Source organism: Rhinopithecus roxellana, chromosome 1 (assembly GCF_007565055.1).
Source record: "Rhinopithecus roxellana isolate Shanxi Qingling chromosome 1, ASM756505v1, whole genome shotgun sequence".
In the NCBI taxonomy this organism is placed as follows: domain Eukaryota; kingdom Metazoa; phylum Chordata; class Mammalia; order Primates; family Cercopithecidae; genus Rhinopithecus; species Rhinopithecus roxellana.
Genome location: NC_044549.1, coordinates 182,904,657 through 182,930,013, shown reverse-complemented (window position 1 = coordinate 182,930,013; position 25,357 = coordinate 182,904,657). Strand labels below are relative to the sequence as shown.

Below are 25,357 nucleotides of genomic sequence, written 5' to 3'. Positions count from 1 at the left end.
CTGTCAGCTGGATCACAAATCCAGCCTGGCTCAGTACCTCACCCCCCACCTTGATTGGCTTCTGCGTGGGCCCAGGCATGGGAACCACTGAGTGGCTGATCTGCACAAGAAGAATCATCTAAATGGACCTGTTCAGGCCAATGCCCCAGAGGCATACTTGTTTCCACACTGAGGCACTGGTCCCAGTGGTCACCTCCAGTGACAAACCCACTGCAAGCCAGCAGGAAACTATAGAGAGAAGATGGCAGGCCAGGGTGGTAGTGGTGGGTGAACCTCCAGCTGCCACCATCCTCCCCTTGACCAGCCTTTCCCTCACCCCTCTGAAGCAGAGGTTCAAGGGCAGCCTCACTAAGCAGGCCACAGCAGCAACTGTAAAGAAGGGAGGAAAGGTCATGCTTCCCATAGGAGGGCAAGTAAGCCTGTGAGCTCCCGCTTCTTGGCCAATGGCAGGAACTAGGCATCACTCCATGGCAGCCTGACCCCTCTAGGCACTGAGGACAACTCTGTGTCCCAGGGACAGAAATATCCCAGCATGTGGAGAGAATGTGCGTAGAGTGCATGCCCTGCAAATGTTTGTGAAACAGAACCAAACTACACATCATCCCATCTCCTAGGCTGCTGCTTCTCATCAAGAAGCAGGAGGCTCGGCTGGGCGCAGTGGCTCACGCCTATAATCCCAGCACTTTGGGAGGCCGAGGCGGGTGGATCACGAGGTCAGGAAATCAAGACCATCCTGGCTAACACGGTGAAACCCCATCTCTACTAAAAATACAAAAAAATTAGCCAGGCGTGGTGGCGGGCGCCTGTAGTCCCAGCTACTCGGGAGGCTGAGGCAGGAGAATGGCATGAACCCGGGAGGTAATGCTTTCAGGGAGCGGAGATCGCGCCACTGCCCTCCAGCCTGGGGGACAGAGCGAAACTCTATATCAAAAAAAAAAAAAAAAGATGCAGAAGGCTCAACTGGGAGTCAGAAGACCTGGGGTTCAAGTCCCAGGTCAGAACCTCCCAGCCTGCTCCACAGAAAGGTGTGAAGATCAGTGAGGCATCTGTGTATGGACAGTGCTTTTGAAACTGTGCCTGGTGACACCAAAGTTGGGAGTTATGGCTACAAAGACCATGGAAGACTGGTAGCCTGTTCCAGAAGAAACCCAGCGTGTGCTGGCACCTGATAAGAGGCACAAGGGGTATGTGCACATGGGTTTCCAGGCATTTGTCTCCATGCACAGTGTCGTTGTGCTGGTTTGCACATGTGCACACTGTGAGGGTGTGCACACATTTAGGCCTGGGGATGTGCTTGGCCTCGCCAGCCCACCTTTCCTGCAAACACATACAGCTCTTTGCTCTGCCTGGGGTGAATTCCCCAGTGGTCACTGCAGGCCTCTCTGTCTTCCTTAAATAGAAAACTTGGTGGAGAAGCAGCACCCTCAGCAGCCCCAGGTGATCACTTCCTACAACAGCCAAGGTAAGTGATTCACTGCTAGCCATGACTTCCCCTGCAGACGTGTGCCCAGACCTGATGCTCTGGCCAGTGACAGCCCAGGATGTGGAGCTCAGACTATGGGGAGCAGAGTCCTCTCTGCGCCCATGGGTTTTGGAAAACCCTTTTCCTCTCCCTGTGTCTCACGGGAAGCAGCAAGAGGCTGCATGGTCTGAGTCTTCCCCTCACCATGAGATCAAGAAATAAAGCCCGTGGGCCTCAGAGCCCGCTGCTATCATCATCTTCACTATTACTGTCATCACTATTCAACATTCAACATTCAGCCTTTGTTGAATGCTAACCATGTGGCAGACTTATGCACTTATTCTCATGTAAATTAAGCTTCACAGTAATCCTGTTTGACAGGTACTCCACTTTACCATCCTCAAATTACAGATGAGTAAACTGAGGCTTGGAAAGGCTGTCATGTGTCCAAGATCACATGGCCAGCAAGAGTCAGAGCTGGGCAGCCTGACCCCCAGCAAGGCCTCAGCTGTTAACCTTCACACATCTCTGCTTCCTCATCTCCCCTGGAAACCAGTCTCCCTCCTGCTGGCTCATGGCATCCAAGCTGAGCCATAGCAGTTATTCCCTTGTCCTGACCCATAGCAGTTATTCGGCCTCTCCTGCTGAGACTGAGCCTTCCCAGGGCATCCTATCCAGTGAGTTTGCCACAGCAAGGCAGAGTGAGAGGCACCTTCGTTGGGAGTCCTCACTTTTTGGGGACAGGCTCTGGGGACTCGGGGAAGGCAGGCAAGAGCATCACTGACTCTACAGTTGACTGGATCTGAGCACATGACAAGATAGAGACAGGAGGGCCCCACAGCAGTGGTGGCGGGAGGCCAGGTTAGAGAGTCTCACTCCCACCTTGGTTAACTGCTCTGCATTAAATACTGGGCCCTGGTGTCTGTGTGCTCTCACAGGCTCAGCCGTAAGAGTTCATCACGCTTGCTCTGAGAGTTGATGTCCTAACCTGCAAGGAAATTATCTGATCAAATTCAGAGGCAGTGACTTCCCCCACGCCCCACATGAAGCAGGAGGACTCTGGAGGCCCTGGAGGATTGGAACCTCTCAGGGAATTGCTCTCTGAAATACAGGTGGACCAGCTTCTCTAGAGGAAGTCGCTGGCAGGTCGTGATGAAAGGCCAGCCAACTGGGGTTACCAGCATGGGGGAGCTGGCTCTCCTCACAGTACAGGCCAGTGTCCCTTTAGGCCAGAATTCCTGAGAGTACAGCTCTAAGACAGGCCTTAGAGACCTCTGTGGGCCCCGCAGGACCTGCCACCAGCCCTAGAAACCACAAGGACAAGCCCACATGCTGTTGCTTCTTGAAAATGAACTCAACTACACATGGCTCAACACAAAAAAAAGGACTCGGAGATATCTGGCTCTAATGAGAGTGGATTAGCACCACTTACCTCACTTAGTGAAGAAGACAGACAAAGGCCGCTGTTCTTGTGGAGCTGACATCCTAGTGAGGAGACACAGACAATCCTGACAAGTCAAACACCCTGATCCAGATAAGGCATGAGGGGAAGTAAAGCAGGATGATAAGGAGTGTATGTGGGAATGGGGGTCTGGGGCTGTGCAGGGTTATGTATTCATTTCCTATAGCAGCTCTAGGAAATTTCCACAAATGAGGTGGCTTAAAATACCACAGATTTGTTCTCTTACACTTCTGGAGCCCAGAAGTCCAAAATCTGTTTCACAGGGCTAAAGTCAAAGTGTCAGCAGGGCCGGCTATTTTTAGAGGCTCTAGGGGTGCCTTCGTTACTTGCCTCTTCCTGCTGCTAGAGGCTGCAGGCCCACCATGGCTTGTGGCTGCCTCACTCCAATCTCTGCTTCCATTGTCACATTGCCTTCTCTGCTTATAAATAGCTGAATCTCCCTGTGCTCCCTTGTATAAGGATACGTGTGGTTGCATTCAGGGCCCAGCCAGATAATCAGGATGGTCTCTCTATCTCGAGATCCTTAATTTAATCACATCCGCATAGTCCTCTTTGCCATATAAGGTAACATTCACAGGTTCCAGGGATTCTGGCATGGATATCTCTAAAGGTCATTCTTCAGCCTATCCCAGGGGACAATTTAAAGTGGAGTAGGTGAGAAAGGTCTCACTGGGAAAGTGACACCTAAGCAAGGAAAGAATGAAGAACAAATGATGTGGGTATCTGGGGAAGGGCTTCCAGCAGAGGGAGCAGTGAGTGTGAAGGCCCCCGGGCAGGAGCGTGTCTGCGTGTTCAAGGAGCAGGCAACTGTGCTGTGGAGAGGAAGGGAGGGGCATGGGGCAAGGTGGGGGTAGCAGGAGAAGAGCCAGAGAGGACACAGGGCAGAGTTGGCAGGGCCTGGGAGGCTTCTAATCTGAGTGCGATTGGAAACCATTAGATGGTTGTAAACATGACAGCCTCCAATGCGTAGAGAATAAACAGAGGGGGCAAGGTTGGAAGCAAGACAACCCTTAAGAGGCATCATGATAATCCAGCAGGAGACGTTCCCCCATGGTGTGAATTTGGGGTATACAAGAAAGAGAGGAGTCAAGGCTAGGGACCTGAGCAATGGGGAGGATGAAGGTGAGGGAGATGCAGGAGGAGCAGGTTGGGAAAGAAACATGAATTCAAATTTGGCTTTGTGGAGGTTGGTGCCAGCACCTGCCATTTTGGAAAGCAGTGGCCAGGGAATCGTTACTCCATGTGCCACTTTCTTATTCATCCCATGAGCCTTGACAACCTTTGGGCTGTGTTCTGAGAACCACATCAGCCCCCAGAGAAGCCTTCTTGCAAGCTCTATCACAGTAATAGCGGTAACCAGAGGCAGGACACTTGGTGTGTGCCAGATATTAAGCTAAGCCCCTCTCATGGCTCACCTCATTTAATCTCCACACCCGTCTTCTGTGGAAGGTTATCATCCTGATTTTACAGATAGAGAAGCTCAGAGAGATTTAAATAACTTGCCTGAAGTCGCACAGTTAGCACATACCAGACCCAGAAGTTGAACCCATGTCTGTGTGCTCTCGAAACCGGCGGGCTTAACTACTCCACCATACTGTCCCTTCCATACAGGACAGGGACCAATCTGGTGGTGCTGATCTGGGTGCAGTACCCCCACCCTCAACGTGCAGCCTAAGGTTTCAGTCTGAACTCGTTGCTCGGAATGGTTCAACATTATCCCTCCTCCTCAGCCTCCCTTTCAATGGTAGACTTTATGCAACAGGTGACAAAGGAACATTGGAATCTTGGGTCAGGGAAGGGGCTTTGGAGATGGATCTGTAGTGGGTGTGTGGGTTGAATGAATGGAAGGTGGGTAATCACAAGGAGCCCCTGCAAAGGACATTCTTTTTTTTTTTTTTTTTTTTTTTTTTTTTTTTTTGAGACAGGGTCTCACTCTGTGGCCCAGGCTGGATCACAGCTCACTCCAGCCTCAAACTCCTGGGCTCAAGTGATCCTCCTTCCTCAGCCGCCTGAGTAGCTGGGGCCAGGGCCACAGGTGAGTGCCACCACATGGCTGGGTTTTTTTTTTATTTTTTGTAGAGATGGGGTCTCACTATGTTGCCCAGAATGGTCTCAAACCCCTAGGCTCAAGTGACCCCCCTCCCTCAGCTTCCCAAAATACTGGGATTACAGGCATAAGCCACCATGCCTGACCCCAAAGAACATTCTTGGGGAGTCAGTTTTCTGTTGGGGCTTCTGTCCTCGAGGTCATCAGCCCTTATTCCCATGCAAACACTTTGTAGAGTAGCCTTCTTTGATCATGAGTGCACTGGGGTCAGAGTGCCATGTTTCCAGACCTCAGACCTCCCTGTGGAGCTCCAGCCCATAGAAGGAATTATGAATGGTCCTTTGTTTTCAGTTCCTAATGGAAGCCAGGGGCAGGGCTGCCAGTGATGACCTTCATCATGCACACCAGCAGATGCCTAGTGGCAGCCCTGAGCTCTGGAACACTAGCTTGTCATCTCACAATGAGAGCTGCTGAGTGGGGTTTTCATGCTGTGTCTGGCAGTACCCCCTAAGGGTGGTGTTCCAGCATGTTATACAGAGCTAGACAGTCCCTGTCACCATCTAGCATGCTCATTCCTGGGATGTCACTGCTCTCCACTTCCTGACTACTGCATCCTGGGTGGAATCACAGCATGTCTCTGTTGAATACCTAACCAGGGACTATTTAAGGGTTTTTTTTTTTTTTTAAACTACCAATGCTTTAGCTGTTTTCCTGACTCTAAGCTACTGCAGGGAAAAAAAAACACTCCAAGGTAGAAGAAAAAAGGCTGTAAATGTGCCAGCCTGTTATAGAAAAAGTTAACAAACACCTTAAACCAATGATGGCAAGTATTTCACATGAATCCCATGACCCCTGCACACATATATACACCGTGCACATGCACACACACACACACACCTGACAGTCTTTGTTAATTGATCCCTTCAGGCAGCCACTTCCAATCAGTCAGAGTTAATGAAAAACACGAAACCTGTTTGCCATACTGCGTTAGGTGTTCTGAGCCAATTAGGCCTTTAGATAAATCCTGATTGAAACCCGAAGAGATCTGGAGAGCAGCTGTCAGGTAGGAGAAAACTGACTGGGTGAAAGGCAGGTGCAGGGCAGTAAGCATGTGGACATTCTCGTGCTTGCCTGTGTGCTCTGTTTCTGAGAAGGCGGGGAACAAGCAAGGAAGGAGAGCTGGTGGGGTCTAGGAAAGGGGCCAAGGAGCCACTTCTTAGGATTAGCAGAAAATAATCTCTAACAAGCTCTTAACTAAGATGGTCAAAACTGCAGCTTCAGAAATGTGACTTTGTTGACAGCTGGTGGAGCTGGGGAGGGGTGCATGAGAGAGGTCAGCCAGGCAGCCTGGAATCCCAGGAAGGGCCTCCTGTAGGTTTGGTTGTGATGGTTAATAGTCAAGATTCGAATAATGTACTGTGCTGTACTTAGGCTGTACTTAGGGTTTAGATCTGACCGCAAATTTTGCTCCTAATGATCTACTCTCTGTTAGAGATTGGCCACATTAATATTTTTTCTTAAATTAAGAGTTTTATTTGATCCAGGAGCATCATAGCCAGCAAACTCTCTCCACTCCATGCCTTAAGGAAGCATAAAGCTATATTGTGAATGCTCTTCCCCTTGAAACAGCGTGTCCAGCCCAGGCCCAGCTCCTGGAGCCAGCAAAGCCTCCCAGTGGTGCCCTCACACACCTGTAAGTGAGAGCAGGAATCACACTCCTACGCAGATTAGGGAGGCCGAGAAATTGGCTGTTTTCCTTGAGGGAATGCTAAGCAGCAGCACAGCTTTGGGGGAGAACCAGGAAGTGGGATTCAGGAAAATATTGGACATTGACGCCTGTCCAAGAGGGAAGAGGAATCGCAGAAAGGAGAGAAGGGATTAGGAATAGTGATGGCTGGAGCTTCTGGGCCAGGGCCATGCTCCGAACGTGAGCCCACCTCCACACCCTGCCCTGGAGGCACTTGAACAGCAGTTTGTTTTTCAGCTTGATCACTCTTTCACAAAGAGACATGGCTGAAGTGGGACATGGCTAATACCCATAGAGACATGGCTTAGGACACCTAACACAGGATGGCAAACAGGTTTCATGTTTTTCATTAACTCTGACTGATTGGAAGTGGCTGCCTGAAGCAATTAATTAACAAAGATTGTCAGGTGTGTGTGTGAAAGTACCTGGGCATTATAAGAAGTTTGGGGAAGAGATTCGTTGTTGAACCCTATGCCAGTAAGTTGTTCACTTTTGCAGTTTCTCTAAGCTTATGGAGATTGTTCCAGTCCAGCATTTTCCAAATTGTGTTTGATAAAATAGTATTGGGTCAAATAGAGTTCTTTACTATAGGACTACTCAGATCATTGTGTGTTGTGACCTATGAGAGGGGAGAGAGTGAACATGTTTCTCAATTCACTTTTCACAAGGCATCTTGAAGTCAAGTATCACTTAGCACTCACTTTAAAAGACACCTCAGAGGGTTTGAGGTGGAGAAAGTGAAAAGGAGAACAGACCCATGCCTCACTCATGATGGGAAGACACACAGGAAGTATTTGCTGCTGATGGTGATAGCACCCGATCCTACGACCAGAACTGAATTATGCCTTAAACTCTGAAATACTTAATGTTTTAATTATAAACTCACAAGGCTGATTTTCTCTCAACATTGAATATGCTGGAAACTGCACTTGAATGTTAACCCCTTCAAAGCTATGCTTGGCAGAGGCCACATTGTATCTTTTCAAATTGTTTGAGAATGACCCTCTTTGGCATGCAGAACAAGTTTATGAGTTACACAAAAAAGACAGTATTGTTATTCTACGAAACATAATTGCAACGCATTTAGCAGACAAAGGGTTATAAAAGGAAGTTTTACAAAATCAACGAGGAAAAAATAATACTTCAATAGGAAAATAGCCAATTCACAAAATAAGAAGTTAAAATGGTAAATAAGTATATGCAAAGAATACTACAATAAAACTAAATATACAAAGCAACCAGGTATTATTATTCATTGATAAAAATTTAAAGGGTTGATAAAACCAAACATCAGTGAGTGTATGTGTGATCTATTTCTGCGTTACAAACCACCACACAACTTAGCAGCTTTAGACAATAAGCATTTACGAGCTCACCAATCTGCAGTTTGGCTAGAAACTCTCATTGGATCCATACCCAGCTGATCTTGGATCTTGGGTGGACTTGCTCATGTGCTTGTTGTCAGCTGGTGGGTTGACTGGAGACCAGCTGGTCTGGGATAGCCTCACCTGAGAGGCTATGCTCTGCTCCATGTGAGCTCTCATCTACAACCTGGCTCATTCACATGGCAGTTATGGCTGGGATCCCAAGAATGAGAATGGAAACCTCAAAGTCTCTAGAAGCCTAGACTCAGAATTTGTGCAACATCACTTCTGCCATGTGCTAATTGGCCAAACCAAATCAAAAGCCCAGCCCAGATTCAAGGGGTGGAACAAAAGACCTCTCATTGGGAGGAAGTGCAAAGTATTGCACTTTGTGACCAATTTTGCAATCAAGCACGGCAAGAATGTGCAAAATGGGCATTCTCTTGCCTAGTACTGATGAGCTCATAAACCGATAAAATCGTTCATGAGAAAAATTTGCCAATATCTAACAAAAGCCTTTAAAATATCCATATTGGCCGGGCATGGTGGCTCAAGCCTGTAATCCCAGCACTTTGGGAGGCTGAGATGGGCGGATCATGAGGTCAGGAGATCGAGACCATCCTGGCTAACACGGTGAAACCCCGTCTCTACTAAAAAATACAAAAAACTAGCCGGGCGAGGTGGCGGGCGCCTGTAGTCCCAGCTACTCAGGAGGCTGAGGCAGGAGAATGGCGTGAACCCCGGAGGTGGAGCTTGCAGTGAGCTGAGATCTGGCCAAAGCACTCCAGCCTGGACGACAGAGCGAGACTCCATCTCAAAAAATAAAATAAAATAAAATAAAATATCCATATTATTTGATTCATACTTAAGAATTTATTCAAAGGAACTGATTTGCAAAGTGTGCAAATCACTTTACATACATACAAATAGGGATTGCTTATATGGATTATAAACCATCTACAAAATGGAATATTATGCAGCCATTTGAAATGATAACATATGGCTATGCTTACTGACATGTAAAGATTTAAATGAAGAAAGCAAGTTATGAAAAATATGTTTACTGTAATCTGCTTTGGATTTTTAAATGTAGAAATGAAGTCTTAAAGGAGTTTCACTTTCTACTTTATATCTTTCTGTGCCATCCAAGTTTTTGTTTTAATTCTGCTTGGGTTTTTTTGTGTGTAGTTGGTATTTTTGCTTTTATTTTTATTTTAAATTAACATACAGTAAAATTGAATTTTTGTAGTGTGCAGTTCTGATTGCTAACATATGCATAGATTTGTGTAACCACCACCATGGTGGTTACCATCATCAGAATATACAGAATACACCACTATCAGAATATACAGCAGTTCTATTACCCTCTTTAAAATTATCTTGTGTGGACTCTAATCCTCCCATCACTCTTAAGAGTTCCCTTGTATTGTTGCGAAGTACTTTTTTTTTTTAAACAGACTCTCGCTCTGTTGTCCAGGCTGAAGTGCAATGGCACGATCTTGGCTCACTGCAACCTCTGCCTCCCAGGTCCAAGCGATTCTCCTGCCTCAACCTCCCGAGTAGCTGGCGTTACAGGTGCCTGCCACCTTGCCCAGCTAATCTTTGTATTTTTAGTAGAGATGGGGTTTCACCATGTTGGCCGGGCTGGTCTCAAACTCCTGACCTCAAGTGATCCAACCACCTCGGCCTCCCAAAGTGCTTTGGGATCCCTCCCAAAGGGATTACAGGCATGAGCCATCATGCTCAGCCGAGAACTATTTCTTGATACAGATGTACCACAGGTTATTTATCCAATTCACTCACTGAAGGACTTTTAAGTTGTTTCCAGTTTGGGGTGATTGTGAATAGAGCTGCTATATAAACATTTGTGTACAGGTTTTTGTGTGAACATAAGTTTTCATTTCTCTGGGATAAATGCCCAACAGGGCAATTTTTAGGTTGTATGGTAAGTACATGTTTTGTTTTATAAGAAACTGCCAAACTATTTTCCAGAGTGACTGTTCTATTTTACAATCCCACTAGCAATATATGAGATCCAATTTCTCTGCATCCTTGTCAGCATATGATATTATCACTATTTTTAAATTACAGTCACCCCTCAGTATACATGGGGGATTGGTTCCAGGACCACCCACATATAACCAAATGTGGGCATACTCAAGTCCCACAGTCGTCCCTGCAGAAACCCCATATAGGAAAAGTTGGTCCTCTGTATGCGAGTTTTGTACTCCACGAACAGTACTCTCCATCTGCATCTGGCAGAAAAAAGGACATATGAGTGGACTTGTGCAGTTCAAAACCATGTTGTTCAAGGGCCAGTTGTATATTATTGCTCTTCTAATAGATGTAATGTCTCATTTTGGTTTTAACTTGCCTTTTCCTAATGGCTGATGATGCTGAACGTCTTTTCATGTGCTTATTTTCCATCCATAATCTCTTTTATGGTAAAATATCTGTTCTTTTTCCCTTTTTCCAATTGAATTGCCTTTGCACTTTTGTAAAAATTTATTTTGCTATTTTTATGTGAATCTATTTTTTATTATTCTGTTTATTGATCTGTTTGTCCTCTTACCAACATCACACTGTTGTGATTACAGCATCTTCATTAATGCATCTTAAAATCAAAGAGTAGGAGTCCTCCCATCTTTTTTTTCAAAATTAGTTTAGTTATTCCAGTTCCTGTGCCTGGATGTCTATATTTTATAATTATGTATTTGCACAGTTCCCCCAAAGTGTTTGGTTGAACTTGCATTAAATCTATACATCAGTTTTGAAAGAATTGCCCACTTGACAATTTTAAGGCTTCCAATCCATAAACATGGTATGTCTCCCCATCTATTTAAGTCCTCTTTAATGTGTTTAATCATATTTTGGAGTTTTCAGTACGCGATTATTGCCCATGTTTGGGATTTTTGTTTGTTTTAGATTTATAACTAATATTTTAATTTTGGAACTATGGGAAATGGTTATTTTTAAATTCCATCTCCAATTGCTTATGGCCAATATACAGAAATATAATTGATGTTGGTATGTTAACCTTGTATACTGTGACCATGCTAAACTAACTTATTAGTTCTAGGAGCTTTTTCTTGGAGATTACTTGGGATTTTCTATGTAGACAGACATATCAGCTGTAAATAAGGACAGTTTTATTTCTTCCTTGCCAATCTGTATGCCTTTTATTTCTCTTTCTTGTCTTATTACACAGGGTGGGACTTCCAGTACAATATTATTAGGATCAATGAGAGTGGACATCTATGACTTGTTCCCAATATTATTCTAAGTTGTAGAAATTATGTATGTGTAGGTTTTGTAGCATTCCTTTATTATTATTTTAATACTTATGAGGGCCTATAGTGATAGCCCTCATTTCATTCCTGATATTGGTGTATTTACCCCTGATTTGTGTCTTACCTCTTTTTTTTTTACTGATCTTTAAAAAGAACCAGCATTTAGTTTCATTCATTATGCTCTGCTGTTGTTTTTAATTTCAGTGATTTATTCTCTCATTTTATGATTTTCTTCCTTCTGCTTGCCTTGGATTTAGTCTTCATTTCTCTACTTTCTTAAAATGGAAGCTTAGATTGTTGATTTGAAACCTTTCTTTTTTCTGTAATAAGAATTTAATGCTACAAATTTCCCCTTGAAGCACTGCTTTGGCTTCATCTCACACATTTTGATATGTTTTGTTTTCATTTTCAATGAGTTCAAAATATTTTTGAATTTTCCTTGAGACTTCTTCTTTGATCTATGTGTGATTTGAAAGTATGTTAATTTTTAACATTTGGAAATTTTCCAGTTGCTTTCTGTTTTTTACTTCTAGTTTAGTTCATTATGGTCAGAGAAGAGTTTTGTATGATTTCAGTTCTCTTCAAGTTTTTAAGATTTGTTTTGTGACCAAGGATGTAGTCCATCTTGGTGACTATTCAATGGGCATTTGACATGAATGTGTGTTGTGCCGTTATTAGATGGAATCTTTTATAAACATCAAATAAATTTTATTCATTGTGTAGCTCATTTCTTCTATGTATTTGCTGATTTTCTTTCAATTAATTCTCTCAATGACTGAAAAATCAGCAAATACATAGAAAATAGATTTGTCTGTTCCTCCTTTTGTCCTATCAGTTCTGGTTTCATGCATTTTAAAACTTTGTTGTTGTTTGACATATGCATATTGAAGGTTGTTATGTCTTCTTGCTAATATTCCTCTATCCCTGATATTTTCCTTTCTCTGAAGTCTGCTTTGTCTGATATTAATATAGCAACTCCAGCTTTCTGTTATCTTTTCACTTAACCAACCTATATCATAGTAGTTAAAGTTGGATCCTTGGAAACTGAATGTAGTTTAATCTTACGTATTTACCCTTTCTGACAATCTCTATTTTTTAATTAGTATGTTTAGACCATTTACACTTAATGTAATTATTGATACATTTGTATTTAGGTTTTCTACATTATTATTCGTTTTCTGTTTGTGCCTCTGTTTCCTCTTTCCTGCTTTCCTTGCCTTTCAGAATTACATTTAAATTTGCCTTTAAGTTTTTTACTATATCTCCATATATACCTATTTTTGTATGTATTATATGTACTTAACTTTTCATAATCTAATTATAGTTAATATTAACATTTCAAGTAGAATGAGGAAATCTTACCTCCATATAGGTACATTCACTCTCCTACTCTATGTTGTAGTTGTCATATATTTTACATCTATCAAAAACTTATCAGATGTTATAATTATTTCTTTCCATTATTATTCATATTGTCAAGAACTTGAGAGGAGAGCAGACTAATATATTTATCTAGATATTTACCATTTCTATCCCTCTTCCAAGTTTTCCTCTGGTATAATTTCTCTTCCATCTGAAGAACTTCTGTTAGCATTTCTTTTGGAGCAAGTGTGTTGGTACCAAATTCTCTTGGCTTTACATCACTTTTCACTGGCTACTTTCCATATTTTTTTCTTTAATAGTTTGATTATGCATCTGGACTTGGATTTTCTTATGTTTATCCTGTTTAGAATTCACTGAGTTTCTTGAATCAGTAAGGTGTTATGTTTTTTGCCAGATTTCAGAAGTTTTCATTATTTCCTCAAATATTTTTTCTGCATCACATTATTTCTGTTTGCCTTCTGAGACTTCAGTCACATGAATGTTAGACTTTTAGGTATGGACCTACAGATCCCTGAGCCACTATTCACATTTTCTGTTGTTCAAACTGGACAATACCTGCTGATCTATCTTCAAGTTCTCTGTGTTCTCTGTCATTTTCATTCTGCTATTGAGTATATCCAGAGGATTTTTAACCGTATTTTTCAGTCTAAAATCTTCACTTACTTCTCCTTTATATCTTCTTTTTATTGCTGATACTTTATATCTTTCCATTTATCTCAAAACTATTTGCCATTACTTGTTAAAGCATGTTATTGTGGCTGGTTTTTTGTGTGTGGAGTTGTGTGGAGTTGGCATCTGTTGATTATCTTTTCCTTTTCAAATTAAGATTTTCCTGAGTCTTCGTAGCTGAGGAATTTTGAATTGTAGACTTTGCAATGCTATACAGATCTGCCCTGCATGTGCACCACCCAGTGGCCAGTCTGGGACCTGGGCATTAATCTACCCCATAGTTTACTTCCTGAAGACTGTGGTATGATGTTTAGGATGAGATCTATGCATGCACAGTTCAGAGGTGACCACAGGAGTCCATCTACAACTTTATGGAATTGCCTTCTTGAGCTCCCCCCTCTTCATGACCCATTTCTCATTCCTCTACCTAAAAAGCTGGAGCTTCAGTTTCCTCACTCTGCCCCACAACTGTGTCTGCATCTGGGGCAAATCAGCAGAAAACAGAGAGAAAAAACAATAAATATTTGCCCTCCTTTTCTTGGGACTGTAACTTCTCTGGTATAAGAAAATAGTTATCCTCGCCCCAAAGTTGTAGGTGCCTGCATGGCCACCAACATCACTGCTGCCATTGCTACCAACAGAATTGCCTGGGGACTGAGTTGGGAAATAACAATAAAGAGGGTGAAAAACAACAAAAGATTTCTTTCACTTTCTCTGACTCTTAGGGGTTCCCTTTCTCACTCTGCAGGCCAGAAAGAGAGAATTTCTCTTGTGTGCTCTTTTTCTGCATCCACTGCACCCTTCTGGGTTTGAGAATGCCTTTACGTTCAGTCTAGATGATATCAGAGGGGGAAGAAGAATGATAAATTCACTGTCAATTTGCTAATGCTTTAAAAATTCTTCCCAGTCTTTGCCAGTTATTCTATTATTTACTTTGCAGAATCCTCTAATAGTTGCCCCTTACATTCGGTACATTGTTTATAATTGCATTCAATGGGAGAGACAGGGCTGAGTATGCTTTACTCCATCTTGCCTGAATCTGGAAACTATCTGCTTGGTTTGTTGTTTTGATTTAAAGAAAAAAGCAAGGATGATTTGTACACACAAAAGAAAGTTCTAAAACTAATTGTTTTGTTATTCAATCATCAGTCATGAGGCACTTACCCTTTCCTGGCAGCATCTGGTTGAGAATGTCATCTCCTTTTCCTTTGTAGGGACACAACTGACTGTAGAAGTCCACCCTCGAGATGCCATGCCCCAGCTACTTAAGAAGTTCTCTTTGGCTAAACGTATGTATGACAGAGGTACTCATGGTGGAGGGCTGGCAGAGAGGATTGAAGGCAGCTGGTTGGGCCAGATCCCAGCGCAAGCATCTTCTGAGGGAAGGAGAAGAGTGACATGGGCCTGCAAACTGGGAAAAGGCAGAAGCATGACAGCTTCATCCTTGGAGACTCTTTTCTCCACACCCAGCTACCACTGATTTTGCATCTCTGGAATTAGTCATAGGTAACACAAGACATTTAGCTGAAGACACATTGCATCACAAGAGTGTTGTTGCTGTGGCTTTTAGATACCATTTGTTTACTGCCCAAAAAGTGGCATGCAAAATGCTAAGTACTTTAACATTTATTAACTTTTTAACTTTTTGATGTATACTAATATCATCCCCACTTTTTAGATCAGCAAAGTGAGGCTTAGAGAGGTGAAGTGACTACCCATGTCACCCAGCTAGGAAGTGGGTCAGAACCCAGGTATGACTCTGAAGCCTGTGGTCTTAACCAGCATACTTTGCAGCCCTCAGTGCAGTGCACATAGGCCCAGGCCCAGGACCATGATCTCTCCTCAACTCCCTTCTCAGTCCCCTCCCTGCATCTGTCCACCTTATTGCTAAACAGGGACCTCAGGAGGAATGCAGGTAAAGTAACAGAGGCTGCAGAACAACTGAGGCTCAAGTCCTCTTTAGGTCCATGCAGTGAGCCAAAGTCCTCCAAAACTGTCTGGTCCTGTAGTTGTCAGCAGTCAGGATCTCAAGAGAGTAGTCTACTGTAAAGAGGTCAGGCTCTAGGGTCAACTGTCTAGGTTCATGTTTCAGCTGTGTGACCTTGGGCCAGTGGCCTAACCCCTCTTTTAAACTCAGTTTTCTCATCTAGAAAAGAAGGAAAATAAGTGAATCTGCCTCATAAGATTATAATGAGTTAAATGAGAGAGTAAATGTAAAGCCCAAGCCAGGCATAGTAAGTGTGTAACAAATGCTAGCTATCATTTTGAACCTTTATCATTCTATCAAAAACGTAGGTGGGAAAAAAACGTAGGTGCGAAATGCAAAATGCAGGTGTGAGAAATAAATGGAGCACTGTTTCTCAGAATGACCTGTGTGTGGTTGCAATCTTCTTTGGTATATTTATAGCCTAAAGTGGCCTTCAGGGGCATAAAACTACCTGCCTTGGCATCCCCACCTTCAACTCCCCCGATCCCATCAGGGACCCAAATCTTCCTGACCTGGTTCCAGATAAGCAGGAAAAGTTCCTTTCCTTTTGCCCAGGGAGTCTAATAACTATTGGCTACGATTCTGCCTTTACAGTCTTAGATTTATGGGATTCAGTTGGCCTTTAATCCTCCCAAGGAATAATTTAATTATGAACTGACCCTTCTAGGTTTTGACCACCACACGAACTGCTTTCCCCTTTCTGCATCTTTGTTTCCATCCATGGTCAGTTCTTATCCCAGCATTATCTGGCAGTGGATTCAAGAAAGCAGGAAAATCCAAAAGAGGGCAGGAACACCAGGTTCCAGGAGGACCCACTGAATCATCCAAAGTGTTAGGTCAGAGCAAATACTAATTCCAGTTGCAGAATGCAGCTCCCTTTCTTGTCAGCCACTTCCTAGTTCTTAGTCTTCCTTCTACCATACAAGGAAGTTCCTGGCAATTCCAGCAGCAATTCTGTGGTCAGTGGGGTGGGAGCAAGGAGGCTATGAAAAGGAGAGTACAGAGGAGGGGTCAAAAGCAAGGACCACCAGAAGATGAGTCATCAGTGCTTGCATTTCTGTTTCTTCTGAAGTATCTATACTTCTAATCTTTGGAATATTGTAGGTTTACAAGGTGATAAAAATGGAAACACAAGACCCCGGCAACCTGGAGGGAAAGATGCCCATGGTAAGTTCCAGAGTCTTCCAGGAGAATTCTCAAGAGAGCACATGGGGTTAGCCCATAGACTAATCTCCAATTGGCCGTTGCTTCCTGGGTCACTATGCTGAGAGGCTGGGGCCACCTTTGGGTTCAGGAGGGGAAGAGTGTCATGATTGATTAGCAATGTCTGCCATGGATACAGGTGGAGAAGGAAAAAGCTCATGCACCAGATGTCATCCTAAAGCTAAAGTGTACACCCCTCAATAACAAGGCAGACCATTATAGGAAATATATTAAAATCATAATTCAGGATTATGTTAACTTTAAATGGAATGCCAAATGTCTGTAAGGTAGGAGGCATGTGAATAAGCAGAGAGAGGCAGAGGAATGAGAGGGATGGTAGACAGCCTGTGTTGGAATCCTGCTTTTGCCACTCATTTGCCTTCCCTGTGCCTCAGTTTCCCCTTAGTAGACCAGTTGTTATCTAAGGCTGGGTGCAGCTCCATACTTCTTCCTATTGTTTTGCTTTAAAATCAGAATAATTTAACGGCATTGATATATTAAATGTATTCATGTAGAATCATATTTAGATCTTATATAATCTCCTCACAGGTAGATTTAATGAGGTATAAATCATGGGCATTTTTAACGTTCAGATATTGGAAAATGGAACCAAGAAAGAGGAAAACTAGTAATAGGGTTTTCAATAGCATTTTAGAAATGCCACCTTTATTCTAAATAGGAGTGCAGGAAGGCATCATTTGCAGAGCTATACTGAGTGGAAATCTGTTGGATGTGTGAGTCCACTTCGAATGCACTTAGGTTACCCTGATGACTCTTGTGAGAGAATGGTAGGAACAGATTCTGCAGAGGGGGAGGGCACTGAGAAGGGGGAAGGCTCAGCAGGGGCCTGCCTGAGTATCCCCAGTCTTCTCTGGCTGCATTTGGACCACACAGGGCAGGGGTTGATGACATAAGTCAAGGTGGCCAGGCAAGAAACCCCTGGGCCCAAATATTGGTCAGCTCCCCAGTAAGTGGGCATTGCCTCTCAAACCATGCTGGCCCAGAAGAGGGTCATAAAGGGGCTGGGGCAAGGTCTAGAGGTGACACACACCCCTCCCCACCTTCTCCCCACATCTCTCAGGTCTAATAGCACCAGATTAAGGGACTCTCACTGAGAGCGGCAGCCCTGAGGATGTATGGGCAAATGCACCTGCAGTGTCCCCCACCAGGCAGGGAGGCCACATGTCCTTCCCTGCATGCACTTGCAGAGGAGCCCCACACCCTGCACCCTCCCAGAGAGCAGTGTGACACTAACATCACATGATTTGCCATCTTGTTCATGTTCCCGGGAATCCCACAGATGTGTACCTGAGGCCGGGGAGCTGGGTCCAGTCCCTCCCAGCAAGGTGGAGGTCAGAACCAGACTGGAACCAAGGTAGAAGTGCAGGCCCATCAGGTGCTTTCTCACATGGCCCTACTCTTCCCAGGTTTCCTACCATACCCTGGGGCCTCTCCAGCACACCCCACTTGCCCAGCACCCAGAGGCTCCGCACATGGAGGCTGAAGGTGGGTGGGTCCACCTGGGTCAGGGGCTCAGTTCCTCTTTGGTCCCAACTTCTTCCCATCCCTATCTTGTCTTCTCATCCAGCTTTCCTGATTTTGATCTGCCTGACTCAGGGACCCTTGGTTAAGAAAGGATCTGCCAGAGCCAAGGCTGTCTTCTGGGCTGGGACAGGGGTCTGCTGTCCATGCATCTGTTGGTCTAACCATTGGCCAGGCAACCTTGCAGCAGCACCCTAGCAGCAGCTGATTATAGCTGTCCTGTGTCCAGTGGGAAGCTTGCATGATTGCTGGCCCTGCATCAGCACTGGTCTCAAGTTTTCTCTCCTCCCTGTAGCTCTGTCTCAGAGACCTGACTCATCGCTTCGTCTCTGAGCAGGAGGCTCCCTGTGAGTAAGGCTAAGCATAGATGAGTGATTTGGAGGCCCAGCCTTTCTCAGGGCCCTGTTACCAGAACGCCATCACACATGATTGAGATGCTCAAGTCTCCAGTTGAGCAAAGGCAAAGGAGGAAGCCTGTCTGGGTGCCAAACACACCTTACCCTGCAGGACCCAGATGGCCTGGCCTTTCCATGCCCTCCTTCTCCACCCAGGTGTCCCTTGGCATCTCCACCCCAGCGCTGTGGTTGTGGCACAGACCTCCCTCCTTGAACCTGTGAGCACAAGCAGCACTGCCTGGACACTCCCCAAAGAGCATTCATTCCTGGGGAAAATAACAGGGAATCCATGGAAAACCAAATGGCGGGGAAAAGGAGATTCCATCATCAATATGTCTGGGAACTGCTGGGTTAACTGAGGTTAAGCCCGTTTCCTACTTCTGACTTCTCAGAGTCTGCAATAGGCGTATGTTCCCTGTAGGCCTCTAAGAGGACTATGGGAGTTGCCATAGTTCCCAAACTAACTTGATCAGGGGACCCTTCTAGGAAAGTTCCCATATAGCTCTTAGGCTCAATGTTTCAGGCTTTGAGAATTGTCTTAAAAGTTGGACTGTCACAGCTCCTCAAAGAGACAGCAAGGCCTAGGCCAGGCAGCCCTCCTTAGTGGGTCTCAGCTGCTGACCAAGCTGCCCTGTGTTTCCAGCCTACCCTTGGGATCGATCCAGCCTGAAATCCATTTCCCTGGACCTGCGGCAGTTTGAGAAACTGGATCTCTACGCCTCACAGGTAAGAGAGCTGGCTGCTCTGACCATGGGCCCCTTCGAGGTGGCTCAAGAGTTCTAGGGCAGCAAAGCCTCTCCCCAGACACCTCCTGAACATAACCTGAGTGGCTTGGTTGGATGGCCCTGGAATGCCTTTTCATAGCATATGGATGGGGACGGAAGGCACAAAGCAGCAGCCCCTGCCCAGGGCCAGAGGCCATTCCATCCCCCACCCCACCCATGATCCTGTTGCTCCCACCCAATACCGCACACCCTGGAGCTCTTCATTGGCAGGCCCCTCTGGCCAGCCCTGACCTGCCTTCTCCATGCCCCTTTTGGCATTTCTGCTTCTAAGCTATGCCCGCCTCCAGTCCACGGAGGAAGGGAGGAGAGGATGGGAGGACCATGGATGTAGATGGCCATGACCACTATAATCACAGCCATGCTCACCTCCGAAGTGCATGAGCTGCCAAGCTCTCATGCCTCTGGGCCTGAGCATGTCTCAGGTGCAGGTGGGAGGGGCAGATGAAGAGCTGAAACACTAGGGACATATGGGAGTCATTGGAGCCAGGCAGGAGCTTCAGCACGGAGAGTCTGATAGGAGGAACAAGGTGCTGAACACTTTTGTGAAGTTAGGACATTAAGTGGTCTTAGAAAGGCCACCTTGTAGGTATTCAGGAACCTTGTTTGTTGAAATAATGAGTGGATGGTGGGTGCATGGATCAAGAAAGCCAGATGAGAAGTAAGGACATGAGTTGAGGGCATCCTCCTGTCCTGGCAGAAGACATGACCTGGATTAAGTGGAGACATTGAGGAAACAGAGGAGTGGAAAGGCCAATCCTGAGCTAGGGGCAGAGGGGAAGAACTCCATCACACAGTAGGTGTGGAGTGGGTGGGAGGTGGGGGAGAGGGGCTCCCAGACAGCTGGATTGACTCCTGGAGGGTGGATCAGTGCCTCCCCATGAGGAGCAAGGGAGAAGGAGCAGGTTTTAGGGGGTGAGTGTGTTTGGGATATGAGGGGCCCTACTCTCTGTGGCACATCTGAGGGAATTGCCCCCTGGGCAGCTGAATATACAAGCCTGGAAAGGTCTGGGCTGGAGACACTGATTGGGAGTCATCAGATTTCATTAAGAGCTGAAGCCATAGGTTGGGCATCATATTGCAGGGGCGGAGAAAGCCCATAGGGCATGGAGCCATCAAAGAGGCTGGGGCAAGGCCAGGAAGGGTCAGAGTTCTGGAAGGTCTAGGGAGGGGCTCCCTGGGGCAGGCGTGGTCAACAGTGTGAGCTGTGCTATCTGCTCAAGTGAGATCAGGGCAGACTCTTGTTGGCTACTGCAGCATCAAAGTGCACCTTACCTCCAGAGGGGCAGTGCACAGGGGCTGGAGGCCTCAGGCCTCAGACCTCAGGTGGGTGGAAGAGCAAGCAGGAGGTGAGTAGTGGGGAGTGAGGAGAAGATCCCACAGGAGACTGCAGAGAAGTGGAGGCTAGACGTGAGCAGAACTGAGGAGACTGGGAGGGCATCCCAAGGTGGGGGAACAAGGAGGCATGGGGCAGCCAGGAAAGGAAGGGAGGAGGTGAGGACATAGGAGAAGGAGGCCACTGATTGAAGAAGGAAAGTTCCTGCAAAGCCTGAAGATCTGAGACATAGAGATAGCTGAAGCAGGAGGGGAGGATGAGGCTCTTAGTGAGGAAGTCCCACCTGGCCTGCTGTGAAGTGGAGGCCAGGCCATTCCTGTGAGTGAGGGAAGTGGGTGGGGTCAGGAGTCTGCAAAGGGCCCGGATTTTTGTAATGGCCATCAGAAGGGATGGGTCAGGCTGCTAGCCATACTCAGAGAACAGTGCCAGGAAGCCAGCAGAGGCCAGAGACCCAGCCACAGAGCAGGGAGTGGCCAGAGCAAGCCAGGCCCAGGTGGGGCCAGGAGGTGGGGACCAAAGGACCAGAAGCCATGGCACTGAAGTAGAAGGCTAAGTCAGGACTCCAGGCTGCAGTGCAGGCCAGCAATACTGAGTACCATTCGGGGCCCTGGGACGGGGACAAGGACAAAGTCTGTGGCGTTGGAGCTGGACATAGAAGAAAATGAAACAGAAAGCAACTGAGAGAGTAGAACAGGGGCCCAGAGGTCTCCAGAGGTCAGGCTGCCATTGTGCTGGGCCAGTGGTCAGCAGGTGGGTCCTGGAGTCCCTTGTGAGCAGTGAGATGGTTCCAGCTGAAAACAAGGTCCTCTAATATCCTCAAGCTGGGGGCTGCGGGGAATGTGGGCACCATTGCAGGACCCATTGCCCCAGCTTCTCTACAGAGATTAAACATGGTCAGGGCCACCTTTCCGGCAACCTCAGCCCTGTTTCCCTGAGGGCCCCTAGGAAGAAAACTAATTTGTTCTTTTTTATCATAAAATTTGCCATTTTAATAATTTTTAAATGTACAATTCACTAGCATTGATTATATTCACAATATTGTATACTCATCACCCAAAACAGAGGCTCTGGACCCATTAAGCAATGAAATTCCCATTTCTCCTCCCCCAGCCCCTGGTAATCTCTACTTACTGTCTATGACCTTTTCTACTCTAGATATTTCATATGAGTGGAATCATACAATATTTGTCCTTTTGTGTCTGGCTTATGTCACTTAGCATCATGTTTTCAAGGTTCATCCGTGTTGTAGCATATATAGAACTTAATTCCTTCTTTTTATAGTTGAATAATATTCCCATTATATAGTATATATACTGTATATACTCTATTTTATTTGTTCTTTCATTCGTGGATGGATGTTTTTTAACCTTTTGGCTATTGTGGATAGTGTTGCAATGAACATTGGGGAACCAATGTCTGTTTGAGTCTCTGCCTTCATTTTTTTGGGGTGTATACCTTGGACTGAAATTGCTAGATCATATGATAATTCTACATTTAACTTTCGAAGAAACTGTCAAAATGTTGTCCACAGCAGCTGCACCATTTTACATTCCCACCAGCATCGTACGAGGGTTGCAATTCCTCCATATTTGTGCCAACACATTATTTTCTGGTTTCATTTTTCAATAGCCAGTTTAGTAGGTCTGAAGTGGTATCTCATTGTGGTTTTGATTTACATTTCTCTCATGACTAAGGATGTTGAGCAATTTTTTATGTGCTTATTGGCCATTTGTATATCTTCTTTACAGAAATACCTGTTCAAGTCCTTTGCCCCTTTTTGAATTTGGTTGGTTTTGTTTTTGTGGAGTTCTAGGAGTTCTTTTTATATTCTGGATATTTAACCCTTATTGGATATATGATTTGCAATGTTTTCTCTCATTTTGTAAGTTATCTTTTTGTTTTCTAAATGATATCCTTTAATGTACAGAAATTTTTTATTTTCACGAATGGCCTTTTATCTGTTTTTTTCTTTGTTGCTTGTGCCTTTGGTGCCATATCTAAGAATTCATTGCCAAATCCAAGGTCATGAAGATTAACCCCAGTGTTTTCTTCTAAGAGTTTTATGGTTTAAGCTCTTATATTTGAGTCACTGATCCATTTTGAGTTGATTTTTGTATATGGCATGAGGTAGAGATCCAATTTTATTCTTTTGCGTGTGGAAACCCAATTGTCCCAGCACCATTTGTAAAAGAGACTCTTCTTTCCCCACTGAACGGACTTGACACCCTTGTCAAAGATCCACTAACCATAGATATGTGGGTCCGTTTCTGGACTCTCAGTTATATTCCATTTGTCTATATAATCTTTATGGCAATATCAAACTGTTTTGATTACTGTAGTTCTACAGTAAGTTTTGAAAATGGGAAATTTGTGTCCTTCAAATGTGTTCTTTTTTCAAAATTGTTTTGGTTACTTGTGGAGCCCCTTGGAATGTATAGGAATTTGAGAACTGATTTTTCCATTTCAGCACCAAAATCTATCGGAATTTTGGTAAGGATTATGTTAAATCCTTAGTATTGACCATGACCAGGGGCTGCTACCGCTGTCCAGATGCCTGCCTGGCTAGCCCCCAGATCTGCAGAGAAAAGCTGTGGTGGCTCTAGGGCCTGTGATTGAGCTGGTCAGCACCACCTGCCCTGTCCAACGTCCCCCACCTCCTCCCAATTGGTCCTCAGCCAGCCTTTGCCCCTCAGGGCCTCTCCTCCAGCTTCTCTGCCTGGGGGAAGAGCAGCACTGGCTATAGGTGCAAGGTGCTGGGCCGCCAACAGCCCCTCCTCGAGGCCCTAATACAGCATCCCCGTCCTGCTCCCCAGGTGACAGCCAAGAATGGCCTAGACGAACTGGTGAGTGACCTGCTCCAGGAGGCCCATACTGACCTGGAAAGGGTCCGTGCCATCTGGATCTGGATCTGCCATCACATAGGTAGGCCCACCTGTGGCACTGCTGGCTCTAGAATCCCTTGCTTCCTTTCCCTGAAGGCCTCTGCTCCTATCAGGTTATTCACGTGTGCAGAGTGACATGAAAAGTGGATGGGAAGAGGGGCCCAGGAGACTGGACTGATGAACCAGAGAGTTACCAAGGAGGATAAAATTTACCATGTGCTATTAGTCTCCATGAAAGTTAGTTGGAGGAGAATCCCTTGCAGCCTTCTGCCGGTAGCCAGTGCCCAGAGCTGGAAACTTCATCCAGCAGCAGCCTTCCCTCTGTCCCAGCCTTCCCTCTGTCTCATCTCCACAGAGGTGAGAGCCCAGAGCAGCAGGTCATCTCAAAGAAGGATGATCATTGGTGGGGAGAAGTTGCAGCTGTTTGAAAAGTGATTGCAATACCAGAGGGTTCATTAAATACCAGAGCCAGGAAAAGTGGGTTCTCCACTTCCTGCTCCTACACTAGCAATGTTGACCACTGGTCCCAGCCCAGTCTCCAAGGTTCTTGGAGCCACCTGAGGGACCTAGGCCTATGCAGCTGCCCACAGCTCTCCACAGGATGGCCTTGGGAAGCTCCCAGGTCATGCAGAACTGTAGAGGTGGTGGCTAAGGGATGCTGCCCCTTGCCCCCTTGCAAACACAAATGAGAGCGGACAGGGCCAGATCACGAGGTGGACTCCTAGTCCTTTGACATAAAGACCAGCTGGGTCTTTCTCAGCCTGCTGCCACTGGGCTTTTCTTTTGTTCTTCTGGAACAACAGTTCAGAATGCAGCTTAGAGAATGAGCTTGCCAGGCACAGGTAGGAGGTCCAAACTGAGGATGTGAGAGACCTCCAGCTCCCATCCCAACTCCACCAGCTGTGCCTGTGCCTTAAAGAGGCAGGGTCAGAAACAGGACATTTATAGGACTTCGTTACCACTCCTGTCCCCATGCCAATACACACATACACAGTCCTTTTGGGTCCTCAGTGGCTACAGAGACTTCTGCCTTACGGCCTCACCGCAGGCCTCAGGCTTCTTTGCAATGTCTTCATCCCCTCCTTAGTGAAGTGACAGGCTGTGGGAGAGCAGGCTTCTCCACTTGGGGATGAGCTCTGTGTGCCCCATGGGTCAGCATGAGGCCTCCAGGCTGCAGGAAGACGGGATGAGTGATTTCACTGGAACTGTGTGCAGAGCTGTGTGGTGGGGATTCGCAGAGAGAGCCCCATGCCCCTGCACTGTCCTAGTCCCTTCTCCTCCTAGCCCCTCCTCAGGGGTTTGGGGAGCCAGGTGGCACCCTCTGCCAAGGCCTGCTCTTCCTCTCACCACTTGCAAAAAGAGGTGACAGTTCCCAGATCCCATTTGGGCTGGGGCTGTAGTTCCATTCAGCCCACTGTGGTTTCCTGGGGCTGGTGATGGCCAGAGCACAGCTAGGGGTGGGGATGGAGTCTTCTCGCCTCCCAGGCTCAGGTTCCTCATGATCCCCTCACCTGCCCTGTAGAGTACGACATTGCAGCTGCTCAGGAGAAGGACCGCCAAGCCTTCAAACCCACTGACATCCTGCGGACCCAGAAGACCAACTGTGATGGCTATGCTGGCCTCTTTGAGAGAATGTGCAGGTACGAGAGACAGGAGTCCCCGTGCTGACCACCAGATCCATCCCTCTCCCTCTTCCACACTGCCATGTGCCTTTGCCCACATGCCAGGCCTGAAACCTGAGTTTGCAAACTCTGCTCTGGAACCCAAGTGAGTCCTGAAAAGGTCAATTTCTCCCTTTTTAACACC

General features: G+C 45.9%; 1 protein-coding gene across 3 annotated transcripts in view; it reads left to right on the top strand.

Moving 5' to 3' along the window:
* KY (kyphoscoliosis peptidase) overlaps positions 1–25,357 on the top strand; it is a 50,402-nt gene that overhangs the window by 6,169 nt on the left and 18,876 nt on the right. Inside the window, exons 3-8 of one of the 3 annotated variants that reach the window (XM_010364845.2) lie at positions 1,400–1,462; positions 14,639–14,713; positions 16,516–16,578; positions 19,195–19,277; positions 23,483–23,591; positions 25,074–25,191. In XM_010364845.2, coding sequence (XP_010363147.2) covers positions 1,400–1,462; positions 14,639–14,713; positions 16,516–16,578; positions 19,195–19,277; positions 23,483–23,591; positions 25,074–25,191 — 511 coding nt within the window. Of the gene's footprint in view, positions 1–1,399; positions 1,463–14,638; positions 14,729–16,515; positions 16,579–19,194; positions 19,278–23,482; positions 23,592–25,073; positions 25,192–25,357 lie in introns of all 3 variants that reach the window. The other 2 variants (XM_030934264.1, XM_010364846.2) reach the window with 2 other exon arrangements.